This window comes from Chinchilla lanigera, unplaced genomic scaffold, assembly GCF_000276665.1.
Source record: "Chinchilla lanigera isolate Chin_1 unplaced genomic scaffold, ChiLan1.0 scaffold00021, whole genome shotgun sequence".
Classification (NCBI taxonomy): Eukaryota; Metazoa; Chordata; class Mammalia; order Rodentia; family Chinchillidae; genus Chinchilla; species Chinchilla lanigera.
Genome location: NW_004955422.1, coordinates 17,985,698 through 18,008,313, shown reverse-complemented (window position 1 = coordinate 18,008,313; position 22,616 = coordinate 17,985,698). Strand labels below are relative to the sequence as shown.

The window sequence follows — 22,616 nt, the reverse complement described above, 5'->3', positions numbered from 1 at the left end:
TATTACTATGGCTGCAGTGTGGCTTAATGTGGGTGGGCGAATCTCCCCCTTTTCAAACTTGACTTAGCACTTTATGTACCCTAATTCTTCCATAGACACTTTACAGAAATGTTCCCCAAGTTCTTAAGAGTCCTGCCAGTTTTTATTGGGATGTTGTATTAGCTACTTTCCTGCACTGGACATAACACCTGACACTCACAATTTAAAGGAGGAAAGGTTTATTTTGGTTCACGGTTTCAGTCTGTGGTCAGCAGGCTACAAGGCAGAAACAGGACGGCAGAGGAGCCTGGCAGAGGAAAAGGTGCCAGGAAGCGGACAGTGGAGGGAGGAGCTATGGAAGGAGAGACACCTTTCTAAGTCATCCCCCTCTCTGATGACCTGCTTCTTCTGAGCTTCACCTCCTAATAGTGCATTTAGCTCTGAACTCATCAGTGGATTATAGAACCCCACGAGCCAATCACCTTAGAAAAAGTCCCTGCCTCTGAACACATGAGCGTTTGTGTGGGGCATTCTAGATCTAAACCAGATCAGCTATCACTGAATTTCAGGAGGAATCACATTGTTATTAGATTCATTAACAACATATACCACTTCAGTTATTCACATTTTTTATGTCTTGAGAAACTTTTTAGTCAGCTTTCCCATTGCTGGGACACAATACCTAACATCCACAAATTTAAGAGATTTAACTTGGTTTAAGGTATGGGAGATTCAGTTCATGGTTGGTTGGCTCCAGGGTACAAACATCATGGTGGAAGTATTATAGACAGCTAAGTTATTTAGAAATATAGGTAGTCAAACAGGGCTGGGCCCCCCAGAGGTCAATGAAGAAAACTATGGGTGGAGGTACGTAACTTGAAGGTCAAGCCTCAGGACAAAGAGGACTTAACTACACTCATATACTTTCCCTAAGGATGAACAGCAGTGATTGATAGTCTAAATAGGTGTCAATCACTTTGGGTGGTTGGGGAGCCCATTCCTCCCTAGGAAATCCTCATTCATTTCATGTGCACTTGCTATATGACTTGCTTTCCCATTTGATCCCCATTTAATCAATATTACCTCAGTGACTATATTGTTGTAATCTTATTGGCTGACCGTAGTTTTGTCCCACCTTCAGCCCACCTCACCTTGCAGCTTTGCTCAATAAAACACCCTTGAGAAGCTGGGGCTGAGGGCAACCCACTTTCCAGGCCTCCTTCTCTCCCTCTTAGACAGAAACTTTCTTTCAATAAATTCTTCCTTTTTTTTTTTTTTTTTTTTTAAATGAGACAGGGTCTCTCTATGCAGTTCAGGCTGGCCTTGAGCTCACTTTGTAGCCCAGGCTGGTCTCGAACTCTCAATGATCCTCCTGCCTCAGCCTCCTGAGTGCTGGGATTACAGGTGTGCGCCACCACGCCCGGCCTCTTCCTATTCTCAACCTCTGTTGTTCCCAGAGTTCCTCAAATTTAGAGAATACAAACTTGGCCTTTTGGATGTCTAGCAGTTTGGGAGTTATATTATTCGTATTATTTGGTGGTTGTATATCATATGCCCTATATCAGAAGGATTATAGACAGCTAAGTTATTTAGAAACACTTCGGCAGTGGAAGAAGTCAAGGCAAGACAACTGTGACTGGAGGCACATTTGTTAAAGACCAGGCCTCAGGAAAGAGGAAATGTCTATACCCACATACTTCCTCTGGGATGAACAACAGTGATTGATACTCTTTTATTTTTTTTATTTTTACTTTTTTTAGTGATTGATATTCCAAATAGGCATCAATCACCTTGAGTGGGGGACCAAAACCTCCCTTCCAGGAAAAGTCCCATTCTGTCCTTGTACCCTTGCTACGTGACTTCCTTCCTCACTTGATCTCCACTTAATCAATTACCTAAGCCACTATACTTGTAATCTTATTGGTTGACTATAGTTTTGTCCCGCCTCGTACCCATCTTGTCTCATGGTTTTGCTCTACAAAATCCCCTTGAGAACAGGGGTTTATGACAACCTACTCAGGGCCCTTTCTGTCTGTCTCTCTCAGAAGCTTTCTTTCCCCCAATAAATATAGCTTTCATTCTTCTGATAAATGTTTTCTGTTCTTAACCTCCATTGTTCCTAGAACTCATTCTTTGATTTTAGAGAACACAAGCTCAGCATACCAGACATGTAGCAGGTTGGGAGTTACAATATTTCCCTTATGTTATTTGGAAGTCCTATATCATCCCTATAGCAGAAGGGCATGGTAGAGTAAAGCTGCTTAGCTTATGTTGGCAGAGAAGCAGAGCAGGGAAACAGCGGCAGAGAGGAACAGGCAAAGGTTATATACAGTACCCAAGGTCACACCTCTGTGACCCCCCCAGACACATAACCAGGGGTGTGCTTTACTGATCTGCTAAGCACTTCTTACTCCAATGAAGTTGACATATTGGGATTATCTGTCACATACACCAGTATGCTCAGAGAAATAGCAGATACAGGAAGTAATTGTGCCTGAATAGTTAATTCATAGAGATAGAAAGAGTGGTGGCGGGGGAGGAGAGTTTTAATGAGTAGAGTTTCAATTGTGGAAGACACAAAATCCGGAGCAATGTGGAAACTGCATTTTTATAGAAACTAGTGGATTCAGTTAGTTTTCTCTTTTTTTTCGAACGGAGATCCAACCCAGAGCCTCCCACAAGCTAGGTAAGTTCTCTTCAACCAATGAGCTACACCCTCAGCCCCTTGCTTCATATTTTATATTTATTAGTAAAAATATACTTCTTTTGCCTTATGCTTATCTGCCTAAGGAATCAAGACTAAACCAGTCTTCTCAGGACTGGTGGCACAGCATTCGGGAGGGTGAGGCAAGAGGACTGCCTTACATTCAAGGCCAGTCTCAACTACAGTGTGAGTTCAAGGCCAGCCTGAACTATATATTGAGACCCTGTCTCCAAAACAAAACAGAACAAAACAAAACAAGCCAGGCATGGTAGCGGACATGAGAGGCTGAGGCAGGAGGATCACTGCGAGTTCCAGGCCAGCCTGGGCTACAAAGTGAGTTCCAGGCCAGCCTGAACTGCATAGTGAGACCCTGTCTCAAAAAGACACATCAATTCAAAACAAACATACCAGTTTCATGTTGGTTGGCGTTCCCTCTGTTTTCTATTTTCTGGAGCAATTTGAGATAGACTAGTTATTGTTCAAAATTTGTAAAAACCGGGCTGGGGATTTAGCTCAGTGGCAAAGCGCCTGCCTGGCAAGCGCAAGGTCGTGAGTTCGGTTCCCAGTACCGGAGAAAAACCAAAAAAAAAAAAAACAAAAACAAAAAACAAAATTTGTAAAATTTAGGGCCGGGGATATAGCTCAGTGGCGCAAGCGCCTGGTAAGTGTGAGGTCGTGAGTTTGATTCCCAGTACCAAAAAATAAATAAATAAAATAAAAATTCAGAATTTGTAAAATTTGTGTTGGTAAAAACAAACTGCTCCCCAAAAAATTACACAGAAAACAAGCACAATTTCCCCTTCACCTCAGAAGTCCTGTCCCTCTGCAGAGGATTTCTTGTTGCAAAATAAACCAGCATGGATTCTCGAAGCACTTAGCACCTGGGGCTCAGGGGAAAGACGATAATCCTTCACAGTTATGGCGATGGGATGAAGATAGTGCAGAGGCCCCAGATGCTCCCCTTACTCTTGAAAACAGGAGCAGAAAACTCCCACAGCTGTTGTTTACAGCTAGTTTCCAAAGGCAGAGAGAAACGCTGTTTGGGTCCCGACAGTTCCTCATTTCTGTCACCCATCTATTCGCTAATATTTATCGGGCATCTCTGGATTCAGAGGGGAACAAGCCCACCAGGGGCTCTCTTGGTCTCTTGAGGCGCTTTGCCCCTTCTTTTGGGGGCGGAGGATGGAACCCAGGGCCTCTTCGCATGCTGGGCCACAGCTCTACCACTGAGCTACACTCTGGCTTCCTCCTTTTCTCTTTTCTTTTTTCTCTCTCTCTCCTTCCTCCCTTCGAAAAATCCAGGAATGTAAAAGTCACAATTATACTAAATATGCAAAATAAAGAAGCCAGCGGAGAATACACAAAAATTATAGTAGCTTTAGGATGTGGAACTGCGGGGTGAGCTTTTTTCTTTCCATTTTCTAACTCCAGGGCTGTTATATCAGAGCTACAACTTTAAACGAAGCAGCGCAAGGTCTCGTGGGAGGGCCGCAGTCCCAAGTCCCCACGACTCTACGACTCAAACGTCAGGGACCTCCCTGCCGCGCCCTCCCGGCCCGCCAAGACCCAGCCTCCCGACAGGCTCTAGTCCCAGTCCCATAACATTCTCAGGCCTCCTCCGCCCTGGGCCGGACTCGCGCCCAAAGCCGCAGTGGAGAGAGCCAATCACCATCCGCTCCCACGTTCTCATTTTGGCTTCTGCCCTCAGCCATAATGGCGCTAGTTCGGAAGTTGCCGAGAAGCACGTCCGGAAGTTACCGAAGGAGTCCGGAAGCTGCCGAAAGAGAGCAGCGGGGAAGGAGGATGGCGGATATCATCGCAAGACTCCGAGAGGACGGGATCCATAAGCGTGTAATACAGGAGGGCCGGGGAGAACTCCCTGACTTTCAGGATGGAACCAAGGTTCGTGTCCAACCTCTCTTTCTCCCCCTGTCCTTTGCGGGGCAGATGAGCATGCGAGGTGGGAGGAGGCCTTAGGCGAGAGGTTGCGCATGCTCATAGAGTGGCGGCCAGTGACCCTATAGCTCACGTGCGGAGCTCGACGCTGATTGGTTTGGATTTAAGTAAGGGGTGAATTCAGATAAGTCTGCCCCGCCCCCTTGATTGGCCTTCTTTCAGCATTGGCCCGGAAGACCGTCAGTCATCTCAACCCGTTGCAGGGTCTTGGTGGGGTTCTGATCTCAGTCCTGAGACCTCTGAGTTTCAGGGCTCATGATCCTTTATAGATGGGAGGGTCTGTCACTCGTTTAGATGTGGAAACCGAGGCCCTGGGACTTTCAAGCCTAGAGACAGGGCCCAGAGGTCAGATTTTCCATAGCAGAATCCCTTGGCAGTTTCCCTAGAGCTCTAGTGTGGTGGCCTGGAATAAATGAGGGCCAGGAATTAAAGAACTACCCAGCTTTCTCCTTTTCATATCTAGGCCTCCAGCTCCAGCTTCCCCAGTGTCCTCCCCGAGACAAACTTTACTGCTTCTACGCCTGCAGTTCTTACCCGGAGTGCCATTCTGTAGAGTAGGGAGCTTCTAGGAGCAGCTCCGTGTCCAGGAGAGCAGTCACATAGGACACCCATGCAGATCAAGGGCGTGAGTAAAAATCTTGACTGGTACCAAGGAAGCCAAAAGTAAAACCTCCCCTGAATGAGTGTATGCTTCCTGGCCAGCAGCGCGCTGGGTCACGCAGGTAGATCCTGGCCTGGTGCAGCATGAGTGCCGTAAGAGCAGAGGGGAGCAGTGTAGCTGTAGTGATCAGCCGTGTTAAGAGGGATCTTCTTGCTGTCCATGGTGGCCCACACCTGTAATCCCACCTACTCAAGAAGCAGAGATGGAAGTATCCCTAGTTCCAGGTTAGGTTGGGCAATTTAGTGAGATCCTGTCTCAGAAAGTTAAAAATAGCTGGATATGGTGGTGCAGGCCTGTAATCTCAGTACTGGGGAGGCTGAGGCAGAAAGATCTCTGTGAGTTTGAGGCCAGCCTCAGATACAAAGTGAGTTCAAGACCACCCTGGGTTGTATAGTGAAATCCTGTCTCAAAAAAAACAAAAAAAAAAAAAAAAAAAAAAAAAAAAAAAAAAAGAAAAGAAAAGAAAAGGGCTTTGGGATGCAGCTGAGTGGTAGAGTGCTTATCTAGTGTGTGCAGTGCCTTGGGGTCAAGTCCTCAGTGCTGTGAAAAACATAAACAGATCTCCAAGAAGAGAGAGTGTGTGGTGGGTTGCTTGTACCTATAGGTTTGGCAGAAGGGCATGGCAAGGTGAATTCTGGATGGAACAGAACCAGAAGGAGAGAACCTAAGGGTAGAGATCTATAAGTAACGGCACACAAAGAACAGAAGCAGGTAGTATTAATAAAACAGTTGCCAGGGCTGGGAGTGTAGCTCAGTGGTAAAGCATTTTCCCAGTATTTTAAAGGCCTTAGGTTTGATCCCCAGCACCAAACAATACAAAAAAAAGCAACAAACCAGTTGCCAGCATTGACTGGGTTCTCAGCCTGTGAGCGTTGTGCTTTGTGCCTCACAAGCTTATTTCCTTTATGTCCCAGAAAGCAAGACAGGTATGGTTGTTGATTCAGTTTTACTGATACACAAACCAAACTCAGGAGCAGCATGGTATGGGTGCCGCAGTTGAGAGTGTGGGCTCCTCTAACCATATCCTGTTTCAGGTTTAGTCTTCAACCTGCTTCTCTCCACACTCCTTTTTTATTTTTTATTTTTGTCTTTTTGAAACAGGGTCTTGCTATGCAGTTCAGGCTGGCATTGAGCTCACTTTGTAGCCCAGGCTGGTCTCAAACTCACAGCGATCCTCCTGCCTCAGCCTCCTGCGTGCTGCTGGGATTATAGGTGTGCACCACCATGCCTGGCTCTTCCACTCACTTTGAGATGATCTCCTCCCTTTAGAAAGGCTCCCTGCTGGGTTTACTCTCACATGTGCATGCAGATCTCTAGTCTTTTACCCCTCCCTTAAGCTGGATCTGCAGTGGCCTCCTTTCTGTCGGAGTTCCCCTGTGGCATCCATCGGCGACTTCTCTAGTTCATTGTGGTCCAGGCCAAGTTGTTGGTCCCCTCACTCTCCTCCCTGGCTCGGTCTTTGCCTCCTACAAATTCTTCTCATTCCAGTTCTTTTCTGCGTGGAGCCATCCAATGGTTTCCATCCCAGAGTGAAAACCAAAAACCAAAAAACCAGTAACTACAGACCACATGGAGTCCACCCCTGCTGACCTTGGACCCCTTGGTGTCCCTCACCTTGCGCACCCTTCCCCACTTCAGTGGCCTTGTGCCTTGGAACGTACCTCACACTGCTCCACTGCAAGACTTTGCACCTGTTTTTTGTTTTTGTTTTGTTTTTTTGACACAGGGTTTCACTGTGTAGCCCAGGCTGGCCTCAAACCCTCAGTGGTCCTCTTGCTTTAGCCTCCTGAGTGCTGGGATTACAAGTGTGCACCACCACTCCTGGCTTGGGGCTTTTGTCTTTCTTGTTTATTGCTGTGTACTGGTGTCTGGCCTATCACTGGGGCACATAGTAGGTGCTCAGGAAATACCTGTGGAAGGCATGACTGGAACTGGAATGCCCAGGCTCTCCTTACAACATAGCCACCACCTGGCCAGGTGACTTGACCCCTTACTTTTCTTTCTGTGCCTTAGCTTTCTCACTGGGGTGGGAGTAAAGGCAGGTGTAGGGTCAGGGGAACTGTGGGTGAGTGCCATCCCTCATGCCATGTGCAGGCTGGGGGTGGACTTGTCCTTGGGTCAGCTGATGGTCTGTGCCTTGCCTACTAATCTCTGTGTGGCCCACAGGCCACGTTCCACTACCGGACGCTGCACAGCGATAACGAGGACACTGTGCTGGATGACAGCCGGGCGCGGGGCAAGCCCATGGAGCTTATCATCGGCAAGAAGTTCAAGCTGCCCGTGTGGGAGACCATCGTGTGCACCATGCGCGAGGGGGAGGTCGCCCAGTTCCTCTGTGACACCAAGGTACCCGTCCTGTACTTGTCCGCAGGATCCGATCCACGTTCCCAGGGCCCCCACGCTGCCTTGCCCACCACCAGCTCCCTCTGGGCCATCATGCCAGTCTCTGACTGGTCTCTTGGCCTCTATTCCCCCCTTCTCCTGTCCATGAGCCAGGGGACTTGTTCTTAAACACAGACCTCCGTGGCTCCTACTCATCACAGGATAGAGTGTAAGTGTGGCTGCTCTCATGGCCCCTGGTGTTGTCCCTTCCATATCAACCCTTCACCATGGCCAAGGCTCTCCCCGTACTTCAAAGCCAATGCCTGGGTTACCACCCCCAGGAAGCCCTTCTTGACTTCATCCCTCCTGTGGGTGTTTGGCTTCATCCCTCCTCTGGGTCCTCTAGCCTTTATGTACTGCACAGACAAAATCTGGTCGTCTGCTCCCTAGTCCTAAGCTATATAGTTTAGGCCTCTGGGCTGTTTACTTCTCTCTCTCTCTTTTTGAGATGGGGTCTCACTATGTAGTTCATTCACAGAGATCCTAATGCCTCAGCCTCCTGAGTGCTGGACTGCAAGCATGCCCCACCATGCTTGGGCCCATTTACCTCCTTTTTTGTTGTTATTGTCTTTTTTGAGACAGGGTTATGCTATGCAGTTCAGAGTGGCCTTGAACTCACTTTGTAGCCCAGGCTGGCCTCAGATTTACAGCAATCCTTTTGCCTCAGCTTCCCTAGTGCTGGGAATATAGGCGTGCGCCACCATGCCCGGCTCCTGTTTGCCTTTTAACTGAAGATGGAAGTCAGCCCAGAGCCTGGGCTCAGGAAATGCCTGTGTGAACTTTAGCCCAGCAGTCTGCCCCTGCTGACAGCAGAGGGCAGTTGGGCCACTCTCAGACTGATTTCAACTGTCCCTGCAGCCTCTCCAAGTGAAAAGTTAAGGCTAGGTCCCCTTTACCCATATCTTTTGGGGTGTTGCAGTGGCTGCCCTGGGCCCAGATCTGGTATGGGCCCTGACTTGGGTTGGTATGGGGAGGAACCGGGGCAGACCTTGGTGAGGAGTCCAGCTTGTGGGAGGGAGAGGAGGCGGCGGCAAGAAGTGCCCTGGGAGGATGGGGAGACAGGTGGAATGTTGGGCTGTGTGTCGGTGGAGCAGTGTCAGGTTTGATGGCCAGAGTGCGACGGGGCTGAAGACTTCACCAGGAATGAGGGCTGAGAGGCTAGCAATGCCTGGAAGGAACAGCCCTCTGGGGTTTGAATGGGGCGCTGGCCAGGGCCACTTGTTAGATAGTGATGGGGAGGGGGCTGGGCCGACAGAGCCACTGTGTCCATCACCCACCTGCAGCACGTGGTCCTCTATCCGCTGGTGGCCAAGAGTCTCCGAAACATTGCCGCAGGCAAGGACCCCCTGGAGGGCCAGCGACACTGCTGTGGCATTGCCCAGATGCACGAGCACAGCTCCCTGGGTCACGCCGACCTGGACGCCCTGCAGCAGAACCCCCAGCCTCTCATCTTTCACATGGAGATGCTGAAGGTGAGTCCGAACCTCCTAGGCCAGCTGTGTTGTCTCAGGGCGACTCCGGCCTGCTTTTCCTCCAGGGTGGTGGGGCCAGTGCTTGGGATATTGTGGGGGGCAGGGTAGGGACAAGAACGTTGTGGGGGCCCCCTACTCTTTCCTCAGGCCCTGAAGGTCACTACCTCCTGCGTGCCCTGCTTCCTTTCTTCTCTAGCCTTGAGCTAACCATTTCCTTCCTGGGCTTTGAAGGCAGTAGTTCACATACTTCCGCATTTGCCTGAGAAATCTTGCTGTGGAACAGAATCCCAGCCAGAGATCTTCACGGTCTTGCTCACTGTTCTGTTCTTTGTACTTGGTGCAGTGCTGGGCACAGGGCTGCTGTGTGAACATGTGTTGCGTGGCCAATACATGGCCCCGGAAAGCGACGGCTTCTGGCATCTGATGTCTGGAGGCCCAGCCACCCCAGGTGCTGATCGAGTCTGCAGCTGGGGACCTCTGGGTGCTTCTGGGTTCTGCCTTAATTTGGCTCATGTCCTGGCAGGTGGAGAGCCCTGGCACATACCAGCAGGACCCATGGGCAATGACGGACGATGAGAAGGCAAAGGCAGTGCCACTCATCCACCAGGAGGGCAACCGTTTGTACCGCGAGGGGCATGTGAAGGAGGCGGCCTCCAAGTACTACGATGCCATCGCCTGCCTCAAGAACCTGCAGATGAAGGTGAGCGGGGGGCCTTGGTGAGTGGATGGAAGGTGATGAGGCAGAGCCAGGGGCCCAGGGCTCAGTGGCTATCTCTGTCCCTGTCCCCACACCCACAGGAGCAGCCTGGGTCCCCTGACTGGATAGAGCTGGACCAACAGATCACGCCCCTGTTGCTCAACTACTGCCAATGCAAGCTAGTGGCTGAGGAGTACTACGAAGTCCTGGACCACTGTTCCTCCATTCTCAACAAGTATGACGGTGAGCACTGGGCACCAGGCTGCAGTTGGACACTGGGCCGCTAGGCTTTGACAGCCCCATTCTGAGTTCCCCAGATCCCTGCACCCACGCAGTAGGAGTGGCATAGTGGGACAGGGTGGTTGGGCCTCCTTAGCTTCCAGGCAGCTAGCTGGCCCCTCTTCATGCCCTTGTGTGCCTGCTGCCTGGTGGTGTTCCACAGACAACGTCAAGGCCTACTTCAAGCGGGGCAAGGCCCATGCAGCTGTGTGGAACGCCCAGGAGGCCCAGGCAGACTTTGCCAAGGTGCTGGAGTTGGACCCTGCTCTGGAGCCCGTCGTGAACCGTGAGCTGCGGGCCTTGGAGGCGCGGATCCGGCAAAAGGACGAGGAGGAGAAGGCACGCTTTCGGGGCATCTTTTCTCACTGATGGCCTCAGCCCAGCCCTCAGCGCTAACCCACTGCTGTGCTGCCAACCATGCTGCCACCGCCACATCTTGCTTCTCTGTATATAAAGGGCTTATTTATCTCTCTCTGGGTCTGCTGAGCCCATTCATTGAGAGCGCTGGTCGTCACTTGCCATTTACTTGGGTGGCTGGGGAGGCAAAGGATTAGTGTTCTTATCCTAGCACACTGCCAGTCAGTTTTGAGAGCTCTGGGCCTCAGTGTCCCTGACAGAGAAATGGGAAAGTAGTTCTCACTGCTGGGGGCTGGGAAACCCTAGGAGCTTTCAGTCTTAAGGGAGAGATAAAGTGAGGTGGTCTCCAGTATATCACTCCATTTCAAGCCGTTGGTCCCTTGGTCTCAGCTTCTGAAAACAGATTTCCTTTGGAGGAGGTAGAGTAAAAAGAGAAGCCAGGTAGAAACTGCAGACTCGAACACAGGCTGAGGTGAGGGTCAGTGAGGGCTGGGTTGACTGTCTGAGAAGAGCAGAGGCCAGGGCACCCTGTAGCCTTGCCTCATGACCCTGGGCAGGTCCTGTCCCCTTTCTGCACTTTACTAGAAGCTGGGCCCACCTGCCTTGTGCAGCCAGGTGAATGGGCAGTCAACAGGATGCAGGTGTTTATTTTCATGGGTTTACACACAGTGGAAAAGCTGCTGGGTCCTTGCCCACACCCTCTTCCCTTCCCCTGGGGCTGGGTCCCCCATAAAAGGAAAGTAACACTGAGGGGCAGATGGATGCAGGTGTGGGCCAAAGATCCAGGTACCCAGCCTCCCACCCGCAGCTACTTAGGCTTCTTGAGTGTCAATAAATAACTCTGGTCCAGCCACATCTGGGGCTCACTCTTCGCTGTCCAACTTGAGGCTGATGCTTCGGGCTTTGCCCCGTGCCAGGGTGGTGGGTGGTGTTCCGGGACCCTCTCGCTCTGCCTGGCTGGGGCCCCGGGAGCGAAGCAACTGGCTCTGCTTGCGGAGGAAGTCCACAGGGGCAGCTACGCCATAGCTGCTCTTGGCCAGGGCAGCCCTTGGGGGTCCTGGGGAGGCGTGAGAGTGGGAACCCGCCTCCAGCTGGCCCAGGTGTGCCACGTAGCCGTCTGATAGGAACTGTGAATGGAAATGAGCAGGGAAATGAAGATGGCCAGCTGGGGCCCCCACTCTCCCCTTCCCTTATTCCTGTGGTGGGTGAGGGGAGCAGGGCAATGCCAGCAAATGGCTGGTCCAGGTCAGCCTGACCTGGAGCCTTCTCCCAATAGAGGGGATCCCCTAGCAGTGAGCCAGGGCACCTTGGCCCTCCCTGGGCCTGCCTCATCTGTAAGGGGGAATCTTGAAAATAGCAGCTAACATGGAGCAAGCACTCACTTGTACCCAGTCCCAAGCCTGCTGATGTGCCATAGAGAGTTTGATCTTTGTGATGAACTGATGAGGTCAGTGCCAATATCATTTCCAGTTTATAGACAGGATCCAGAGGATCAGAAAGGTCAAGGCCCACGCTCAAGGCCATGGTGAGGGGATCCAGCATGTGAGGTCTTGGCGTGCTCCAGCCTGGATCATTGTCCCTAGTCTGCCTAGATGCCAGGCAGTCCTCGTTACCCATAGCCCCTGCCCTAGACGGAGCCCAGGTTCCCTGAGGCTAGTGAGGCCTTCTCACAACTGCCCCCTCCTCAGTCCAAACAGTAGGTGGTCCTGAGGCCTTAGCCTCAGGCTCCTGTTCCCTGGCAGTGTCCCAGTCATCCGTTGGCCCTCACCTGGCATTGTGCCTGTAGCTTCCGCACAGCGCGGCCCACAATGTAGGTCTGGCTGGGGGACAGGCCCAGAGCTGCATATACACCCACATCTTTTGGGGAGCCATACCCAGCCACGATGTTCAGTTCCACCTGTGATGAGAAGAGCCAGTTAAAAGTCCTGAGGGGGTGGGGCCATGCCGCTGGGGTGGGGCCATACGAATGGGGTGGGGCTTGTGGGTATCCCTAGTTAGGTTTTGGAGGCAGGGCTAGCTGGGTGGAGGCGGGGTCACACAGTACTAGTCACACCCACCAGGGCAGGATCCACCGGATCTCCCTAGTTGGCCCACAAGGACAGGTCCCATGGCCCAGGTATACAGCCAGGGGGCAATGGGGTGGGACCAGATGTGATTCCGCTATCTTCTCTGAGGCAAGGATGGGGCAGGACCCTCCCCAGCCGCACCTCCTGCATCAGGCTCTGGAGAAACATCGCCTTCTGTCGCAGAGGGTCGTGAGTGAGGCCGTCGCAGAAGGAGACGACTCCGTGAGGGAAGTTGTGCTGCGACAGCCAGGCCACCACGCGGTGCTTCTGCATGTCGGGCCGGCCTGTTACATACACGATCAGGTAGCCTGCATCCTGCCAGTGCCTGCGCGGAGGGAGTTAGTCAGCTCGGTGGCCGCGGTGGGGGCCGGTCATCACTGCAAACAGGGTGCAGGGCAGCAGTGCCTACCTGACCACATCCACGGCACCAGCGCGCACCTTCGGGTCGCTGCCCATGATGGAGACACTGGCAGTGAAGGAGCCGTCAATGCTGAAGACCACGGCCTCTGTGCCACGGGCCACCACCGTCAGGCAGCACTCTGCGTACGTGTGGTCGCCCCTGTGGCCCAGGAGGCATGAGGGTGAGCAAGAGTGGGGCGTGGCCAGACGAAGCATCGTCCCACAGAGGCCTGGCCTGCCTGCGCTCACCTGACCACCATGCGCACCGGGTAGACGCCGATGCCCAGCGCACGCTCTGAGGGCACTGGGAAGGTGAGGCGGCCCGAGCTATTGGTGACTTCGGTGCCAAAGTGGATCCACTTGCCTGAGAGCGGCTGTGTCATTACGTATACATCCACCTGGCAGAGAGAGGGGGTGGGAAGGTCCTTGGGGATGCAGTTTCCACCCCCCATGCCCCATCACTCATGGAGGTGGGCAGAGGCTAGCCTGTCTTCAGAAGTGGGCACTGCTAGGGGCTCAACTTCTGCATATCAGAAGCTGTTCTGGGACAGAAGGCAAGGCCCAAGATACTAGGGGCCAGGGTTTCTGGGTCCTGACCTTCTCTCCAGTGAGCGTGACCACATCCAAGGGCCCGTACATGAAGCGTCCATTCAGCACCTGGGGACGGCCCTCGCACACCACAGTGTCGCTGGCCCGGTGGTTGGAAGTGACATTCTGGCAGGAGGAGACAATATGAGCCTTATGCGTCCCTCACTGGGAAAGGATGGGGTTGTTTGGGGGTGAGGGGTGCAGGGTGGGGGAACCATCTCCACACTGGGGGCGGAGCCAGTACTGCTGCAAGTAAGAGGCGGGAGGTGCAGGCTCGTCTGCCTCTGATTGGATCTGTGACAGGAGGGCGGCAGACATGAGCCAGGTTGGGGTGAACATGAATCCAGCCCAACTTCCTCGGCAGCGGTGGCAAGGCGGAGACCACCGGTTCCCAGGGGCAGGGCCAAGGCAAACGGGTGGGGCACTACTGGGAGAGAGGTGGGACCAGGACTGTAGAGGCCCGGGTGGGGCTGGGAAAGTCTGGTCCGCGGTCGGGCCCGGCATGGCAGGATGCTGGGGACCCCGCAGCGGCTTGCTTCCGAGGGGTGCGGGGGTAGGGTACGTACCCGGATCTTGACCTGTGTGCGTTTGCGCTGCCACTTCTCCCTGGGGAAGGCCGGGCTGTAGATGGACGGCTCCTCGTACTCAGCCACCTGCGGCCGCTCTTTCTCTATCACCTGCGTGGGATACAGACTAGGCCACTTGAACCGTGTAGGGGGAGGGCTAGCTGTCCCCCTAGTGCAAGACACCACATCTCCTCTTCCCACTGCCCAGTCCCCATCTCCGGGAGGCCACTCACTTGGCGCAGGATAAAGGCCACCACATCTGCTGACTCCCAGTAGCTGGCGTGGAAGAGGTGGGGCAGCGTGACCGTGGGAAAGGCGGTGAGCGCCTCAGGACAATACAGCGAGTAGTCGATCCGCTTGGTCCCCCACCAGCGCTCCAGGACTGCACGACCACAGGAGGCAGTCAGGGTGGCCTACTGTCCTGTGCCGTCTGCTCCGCCCAGGGGTGCTCTTCCCTCCCTCCTTTCCACCAGGCCTGATCTTTGTCTTGTCCAGAGGGTGATGGGGGAGGGGTCCAGTGCAAATACTGGGCAAAAGGTTTCTTTATGGAATACCCCACCCCACCCCCACCACATACTGGACTGCCCGTGCAAGTCGCTGGCTGACTCACTCTTAACCACCTCGCTGGTGGTGCTGGGGGCTGCCGGCTGGGCTGACGACTCTGTGCCTAACTCACTGCCCTTCCAGAAGGCACCACTGGCCGAGGTGGGTGTGGAGGGCACCATCATCTCCAGCTCTTCTAGAAAGAGGCCTGAATGGGTCTGCAGAGTGTCAGCTGGGGGAAGAGGGTACCCTCAGCAGCAGGCTGGGCCAGCCTGCCCTCCTGTCTTCTCACCCAGGGGCCCGGAACAGCAGAGCCCCTCCCCCTCCAACAGCTCTTCTGCCAATTGTGGGTCTTGGCTGAGGCTGCACTGTCCTGCATCTGGGTAGAAGGGGGTGGGTGGGTGTGTGTGTGTGTGTGTGTGTGTGTGTGTGTAGGGGGTATCATTTCCACCTAGCTTACCAAGTAGCTAGCCACATTCCTGCCAGAATGCCTGTGACATTTGTCTCATGAGGCCAGTGGGGGCTCATTTGCATGAAGGCCTGTCCATGCCATGTGCTCAAGTGTGCACGGAGCCACCACACACTGCTACACACGGATGCAGTAGCCACATAAAGGCTGGCTGCTCTCAGACACCCATGTGCTAGCGCCCCTCGGATTCCTCTTTAGGTTAGTTACTGCCACTGCCCCCCAACTTGGCACAGAAAGTCCTGGGGATTGAGACCCTCCCAAGGGGATAGGGGATGGCTCCTTGGTCTTGGGAGTGGTGAAGGAGAGACTGTCACGATGTGAGAACTACCCATGTCTTCTACTACCTCCTCCTTCCCTGTTGGTGTCTTTTATCGTGACTAGAGCATACCCAGAAGGAGGGAAGAACCATCTCCCAAGGGGAACTTCTGGTAGCGGGGCACAGCCAGGGGGGCAATGGCCTGGAACTTGGGGGCCAGCAGAGGCTCCAGGCGGGAGGCGCAAGGGTCGGCTGCGTGGAAGAGGTTGTAGATCTGCTCGCAGGCTGGGCGCATCTGGGCCACTGGGTACCCAGAAGACAGAGAAGGTGGGGAGGGGGTTAAGCTGGAGGCAGGGAGTGTGGATACAGCACCCTGACATGCTGTGACCTTGAGCCAGCCCTTCCCAAACTGTACTCGGGGAAGTTACGAGGGTCCCGCTTAAAGTGACATAGGTCTCTTGGCTAAGCAGAGATCAGGCCTTTCAGTGAGCTGCTGTGCTTGCTCTGGCTGAAGCATTTCCCAAGCCTGTAGGACCCCTTCTCATGGAGAGTATCTCCTGGCTGTGATGTTCCTCCCAGAGAACCTTGGGAAACAGCTTTGACAAGTTCCTTCTTTCTGGGCTTCCGCTTCCTCTTCTGTAGCCAGGCCATTACACTTGCACAGTGGGGAAGGGCAATGATAATGCCACGGTCACAGGTGAAACCAAAAGGCCAAAGGAGATAGGGCAGGGGAACACTCCCATTCAAGGGCTCACCCTCTAAGGCAGGCATCACAGTTTTGCGCAGAGCCAGCACCAGGCCCAAGGGGGAGCCGAAGAGGAAGAAGCCGGAGACCTTGAAGTCGAGGCGGGCTGTGTTGCTTGGGCCATCAAGAGCTTCAGCATAGGCAGCAGGTGGGCAGGAGGCTGTGCTTGCCCGCCGGGGCTCCCCCGAGGAGGTGGCTGCAGGTACTGCCTGCAGGCTGTGGCAGAGAGGGCTTCTCAATGCTATTGTCTCTGAAGTCTAGTCTGTGCCCAGGGCAGGGGTAAGGGGGCATGGATGTCACCTGTTTTGGGAGCCCTCAAGCTCAGGGCTGGCCATGTCACTGGGAGTACGCTGGGCAGGCAGGGCTGAGGGTTCTGGGCTGGCTCGACCCAGTGCCTCTACCCCATCTGCCAGTGGGTCCCGCACTGGGCCACCTTCTGGGGAGAGCAGCTCATTGTTCTAGACAGAACAGAGGACAGAATCAGCCTCAGGTCTGAGACCATCTGATTTCTACTTAATTTGGAGGCAAGGACAGAGGCTGAGGTTGGGGGTGCAGAGGATACTTGAACTTAAGAGGCAGCTGGGGATGTGCCTGCACGCAGAGAGGTAATATGCCAAGGGCAGAGACCTAGAGACGCAGAGACAACCCCCCTCCTGAGGAGGCTGGGTTTGGCCACACTGACCATGCTCCCACGGCGGCTGCTGCCCCGACTCCCTGTGCCCGTGTTGGCACTGTGGCAGAGCGCATCAAAGCCCAGGATGCCACCAACGCCATCTCCAATCAGTACCACCTGCATGAGAGGGTGGGCACCACTGAAAGGACTTGTTACCATCCAGGCTGGGCCACAGCCAGCACCACAGTGGACAGCTTGCTTCCCGGGAACATGCCTAACCCCCGACCTGCCCACAGAAGCCAGTGCCCTCCGATGAGCGCAGAAAGGCTGCATAGGCCTGGTTGGTGCGGGCGATGACAGTGGCCACAGCGCCTTGGTAGCGGGAGGATGAGGTGGCCAGCAGTGGCAGGGCAGCCAGCGGGATGTGGTCCTGGGAGCGGGACAGGCTATCGCCATCATGGCTGTAGGGGCTCAGGCTGTAGGAAGAAGGGGTGTGGAGGGTGGGTAAGGGAACTCCAGCCCTACCACTGCCACCCAAGTCCCCTTGGGCCTACCAGTAAGCCCTGGCACCCTGGTCCTAGAGGGTACTAGAGCTAAGAGGCATCTGAGACATTCACTGATTAGAAACAGGTCCAGCCATGACCGGGATGACTGAGGTATTTGGCTCCCATTCCCCTCATGGTACCTCCCTTATCCTAGGAGCCCTCAAGTAGCTATCTGCACCTTGGGAACCCTGTGTGTCCCCTGCCCTTCCACCCCTGGTCAGTACTTGGAGACAAGGGCATAGGCAGCAGCGCAGATGGGTGGGCAGGGCACCACTCGCAGTGCCACATGGCCCAGGGCCTCAGGGAAGTGGATTCGGGTGACCGCCTCAAAGGCCGAGCTCAGTGTCTGCACATCCGCCTGCTTGGAGTTGGTGTCTCCAGGCCCACAGTCCAGGATGTTGCCACTGTGCAGGATGAGGAAGAGGGCGTGGACCGGGCATGCCTCAGCCCCAAGCTCCCCGGCTCCATCTGGGCCCTGCTGGGGGAGTAAGGTGCCTGGGTGTCAGAGCAGTGACAGGGTTGGCACATGGGCGGAACTTCCATCCAGAGCTGACGGTACCTACCTCCGAGTCCCTGGGTGCTTGGACCCCATCTTCAATGCCTTTAGTGGCTTCGATTCCAGGGTCTGTAGGGCAGAGGAAAGCCAGTGAGGGGAACAGGGGACCACTGGCAACCCTTCACCTGGTGCTTTAGGTGCCTGTGGCCCCCACTCCATCTTCCTCTCGCCTGAGTCTGCCAGGCCATTTCAGATTCTAGGCTTTTCCTTATGCCAACTCTGCTGTTAGTCAGGGATGCCTCTCTCTACATGCCTGTTCACCCTGCTAAATTCTTCTAATCCTCCTCCATCCAACATGGTAGCCAGCAGCCACGTGTGGCTATTTATATTTAAATGAACTAACATGTAATACAAGAAAAAAATGCAGTCCCAGTCACACTGGTCCTATATCAAGTGCTTGATAGCCATGTGTGGCTGGTGGCTCCTCTATGGAACCATGCAGACCTAGATCATTCCCATCGTCGCAGACATTTCTGCTGGACAGTGCTGGTCTAGTTCTTTAAAACCCACTCCAGACATCAGCCCCAGCGTGAAGTCTTCCAGAATCCCAATGACGGTTCCTCCATTGTGCCGTCTGAACTTTGTCTATACTCTATAATCATCTGTCCTTCTACCCATTACCCATTCATTATGCCTCTGAATATTAATGACTGACATTTAACTTAGTAATGAGTTGTCCCGAGTCCTTGCTACAGATGGGGTGATATTAGCGGTGTCCTGAAGTGTTTTTTTTTTTTGTTTGTTTGTTTTTTTACCTGGAATGCCCTCTGCCTCAATTGGGGAGGCAAAGGCGTCAATGAAGTCGTTGGAATTCCACTTGGTCATCTCCTTGGGGAAGACCTCATCACTGTCCGAGAAGCCTTCTGAGGGGAGAGTGGGCTGTGTTAAGGAATCAGAGGAGCTGCTCGGGGACACCCATCCCCCAACAGGGCCTCGGTACTAACCATGGGCATCAAAGAACTCCTCCTCGGAGCTGTTCTCAGAGTCTCTGGCGATGTTCTGCATGCGCCACTCAGACAGGCTCTGGGGAGACACGCCCCCTGCAGGGCCAGCTGGCCGTCAACCTGGGAGTCTACCCTGGGGTGTATGGCTCCCTCCCACTCTGGTCCCTGTGCTCCAGCCTCACCTCCGTGTTGGGATGAGTAGGAGGAACGGGAGGATGAGGACCACTGCTTCCCAAAGCTGGCATCAGGTGAGGCATCGGGGCCAGGGGGGGCCTCAGGCACATCAGGGGTGCTGGCATTTTTGACCCCTGGCCGGGCCTCAGTGCTGCATTTTCCAGGGGGCTGGGCCTCTGGCCCCTCACTGCCGGTGTTGCACTTGGCCATGCGCTGGGCCAGCATGCGGGCAGTCTCTTCCTCTAGTGCCCGGATGTCAGCCATGCTCAGCTCTGTCCACTCATCCTGCCAGCACCAGGCCTGGCGGTGGGCCCGCAGCATGACCCGACGCAGACCTGTAGGTGGCCAGGCATCAGAACTCCCTGCCACCCCACTTCCCTGCCCCTGCAGCCGCATGAGCAGCCCTGGAGGTTGGGTAATGACTCCCCTGGGCGTAGCACCCACCAAAAGCCACAAAGTAGGTCAGGGCCAGTGCTCTCCAAGGAAGAGAAGTGAATCTGGGGCTTTCTTCCTGCCCCACCTCTTTCCCTGCTCACTGCCCCATCTATCTTTCCACACTCTCTGACTGAACACGGAGCTCACCCCACCACTCCAGCAGTTGGGACTAGTGCTTGTTCTTGCTTGCTTTCAGCTGGCTTCCTCCTGACTTCTGAGGAGGTAACAGTTAATTAGGGTGTTAACAGTTAATGAAATTGTTGATGGCTGATGAAGGTGTTAATAGTTAATAGAAGTGTTGGCAGTCCATGAAGCCTGCCGTGAAAGATGAGACCCATTTGGGGATATTTTCATTTTAAGCAGAGGAATAAAGTTAGAAACTCTTAAATATCTAGGAAACAAAGTGATAACAGTTGAATTATAAATTTCTGGAAGGAAATACATCAGCATCCTAATAGCGGTTATATGCAGGTGATTTTAATTTTCTCACATATGCTCCACTATTTTTCCAAATGTAACACAATAACAAAAACTTTCAATAACAAAAGCCTTTACCTTATAGAGGTGTTACGGGAGGTGCTGAAGGAGATCTTGCATGAAAAGTGACTTACAAAGGATGTTATGATCACTCAGTCAACATGAGCGCTTACTGTTGGGCCCAATCTCTTCCTCATTTATAGAAGGGGAAATTAAGATGCCCAGATGGCCACTGGCTTGCTGGAGGTGCTATGGGTGGTCAGTAATGGAAGCAGCAGTATCTTTAAATGTCAGAGGCAGCATGGACCTGAGACCATCTTGCCAGCTTTTTACCCTCTTCTGTCTGGTACCTCAAGGCAGGCTCCCTGCTCCCTCAAAAGTATTTCACCCCAATGGAAATGATGGCTTCATGCTTCTTTGTCCCCAGCAGAGGGGAGCATGCCTGGCTGCAAACACGGGCCCTGGTACAAGCTGGGTAAGGAAGAACCTGCCTCAGCTGGGTGCTCACCGACATCATGGATGAACTGCTCAATCTTGGCCTGCATGCCCCAGTAGCGGAACTCAACCTTGCACAGCTTATAGGCACACATGAGGGGTCCTGTCTGGGCTGCTGTCCGGGCCCAGTCATCAGCCAGTGGCCCTCGACCTGTCTTGACAGAGCGGTACAGCCGGGGGTCCTCTTCTGCTTTGTACTCGCCTGGGGCCACTGAATCCCGCACGATGTCGATGGTGTCTGAGGGGTTCCAGCAGTAAGCACTGAGCAATGCCAGCCCTTTCACCCCGCTTCCCCTCCCCAGGGATTGGGAAGACAGGGTGACCCTAGTAGCTCCAGGTCTCACCCAGGATGCGCTGTCTCCTTTCAGCCCCACTCAAGTTGAACACATTTGGCTGCTGCCCCCCATCAGGCAGGTAATAGGTTTCTATTTCAATGGAAAATTTCTCCACAAAGGGGCAGGTGTACCTGGGCAGAGGGCAGGGGTGAAGGTCATTACTGTGCCCATCAGGGGTACTCTAACCGTCCCAGGCCTGTGCCTTCCTTACCCACTCACCGGGTTCTTGTGTAGGGGTAAGCATTCCAAGATTCCTCTTCAACCTGCAGGGCAGCCTTGGGCAGCAATGCCCGGAACCAGCCTGGGATGTGGGAGCCCACGTGGTACACCTTGTGTGTGTACTGCCCGCTGCCTCCAGGCCCATCTGTGTATGGCCGGTTGGCCAGGATCTCCACACCGCTCCCCTCACCACTAGACTCCTCCCGGCTCTTTTTCTGCAGCCCGGATCAGGGCAAAACAGAATGGGGAGTTCAGCCCAAGCTCAGCTGCTGAGGTCCCCAGCTTGGGTCTGGTCCCCTGCACAGCCTTTTCAACTCCCTTCAATACAACCTTGGCCCTTGCAGCTCTCTGGGATCAGGACCAAGGGCACTGCCTAGTCCCCCATGGGGTTCTGCAACCTGGAACTCAATTCAGGCATCTGGAGTACTTGTGGAATGGCTGCTCCATTTCAGGCATTGTTGGGGATACATTAATTGAGATGTATTGGTGAACATAACAAAGATCCCTGGCTGTACATTATTAGAGGTGGAGGGAGACAGAACAGGAAAAAGGAATTACATGGTATGTTAGAAAGTGATAAGTATTGTGGGAAAAAGAAAACAAGAGGGATCAAGAGTTGGGCATTATAATGTTGATGTCATGGGAGCCCTCACGGAGAAGACAGCATCACCATGACTGGCACATGACTTGAAGAAGTGCAGTGGGTGTGGGGTGGGGGCAAGCGTTGCAGGCAGAGGGAAAGCCAGTGCCTGCTCAAGGCAGGAGCAGGCTGGACGTGCTCAAAGAGAGGCGAGGAGGCCAGGGTGGCTTGGAAAAGGGCCTCCACTTCTCAGAGGACCTGGTTCCTCTCCCTTCTGGGACCCCAATCCCAGCTACTGCCACACCCCTTGTAACCCTGGAGCCCGTACTTGGCCACCCCAGCCCCTGAGGTTGCATCCCAGCCCTCTCGCCTCCTCAGACTCTGACTGGACAGCACTGGGGAGCAGATCTGGAACAGACCCCCCGAGGGTCTGCACCAAGCCCTGTGTCCCTGAGAGCGTGCCCTTCTCACAGCCCAAGCGTAGGTCCCCTCCCTCACAGTCTGGTCCCTGCCTGCACTGTCCTTGTCACAGTTTTGTACCCTGATCCTCATCCCGCCTCCCAGACCTCCTGGAGTTGCCAAGACCTTGTATCTTCTCTAGACACCCTCGTGCCTTTGCTGCCACCTATCCCCCACCCCCAACGGCTCCTTTCCCTTCCCTCATGGGATTACAGATTCTAAGGAGGATTAAAGGAGATCATACGTGGTCTGGGCCCCAGCGGCCTGGGCACTCTGGCGGTGGGAAGCACCACTCGGCCCTTCTGCCCCTTTCCCACAGCCTGTCTGCCCTCTTCCCCATTCCTGCTCCCGCATCTGAAAAGGAGCCTCTCTCTTCCACCCGGGCTCTGAACCCGGATCAGGACTGGCAGGGATGGAGCAGAACTAAAACACATTGTCCCGGGTGTGGCCTGCGCACTCCCCCGCTTACCCCACTATGAAGAGCCCCAGTCTCACACCCCACCGCTTTCACCTGGATCATGTAGAGCTGGGCCACCTGGTACTCATCGAGGCTCATGGGCAGCAGGATGTGGTACTCCTTGATGAGCATCCTGAAGGTGCTCGGCCGGCCGGCCGCTCGCGGCCTCCGCTCCGCCTGGCGCAGGGCACGGCGCGGCCGTCAGTGC

The 22,616-nt window shown here is 54.1% G+C and overlaps 2 protein-coding genes across 4 annotated transcripts; one reads left to right on the top strand and one right to left on the bottom strand.

Annotated features, from left to right (window-relative positions):
- Positions 1–4,425: 4,425 nt before the first annotated feature.
- Aip (aryl hydrocarbon receptor interacting protein) lies at positions 4,426–10,631 on the top strand (the record flags this gene model as incomplete). Its single annotated transcript, XM_005384314.2, is given in 6 exon segments — positions 4,426–4,585; positions 7,467–7,646; positions 8,966–9,154; positions 9,678–9,854; positions 9,953–10,094; positions 10,294–10,631. Coding segments are annotated over 6 exon segments (993 nt in total). The 3' UTR covers positions 10,500–10,631.
- Positions 10,632–11,109: 478 nt separating this feature from the next.
- On the bottom strand, positions 11,110–22,616 carry Pitpnm1 (phosphatidylinositol transfer protein, membrane-associated 1; the record flags this gene model as incomplete). Of its 3 annotated transcripts, none has more annotated exon segments than XM_005384318.2 (23): positions 11,110–11,614; positions 12,256–12,384; positions 12,695–12,878; positions 12,963–13,112; positions 13,202–13,350; positions 13,550–13,666; positions 14,107–14,217; positions 14,340–14,488; positions 14,717–14,881; positions 15,507–15,677; positions 16,130–16,335; positions 16,420–16,577; positions 16,802–16,909; positions 17,019–17,208; positions 17,502–17,755; positions 17,841–17,902; positions 18,589–18,696; positions 18,778–18,873; positions 18,960–19,286; positions 20,372–20,596; positions 20,703–20,824; positions 20,913–21,127; positions 22,463–22,616. In XM_005384318.2, coding segments are annotated over 23 exon segments (3,738 nt in total). In that variant the 3' UTR covers positions 11,110–11,350.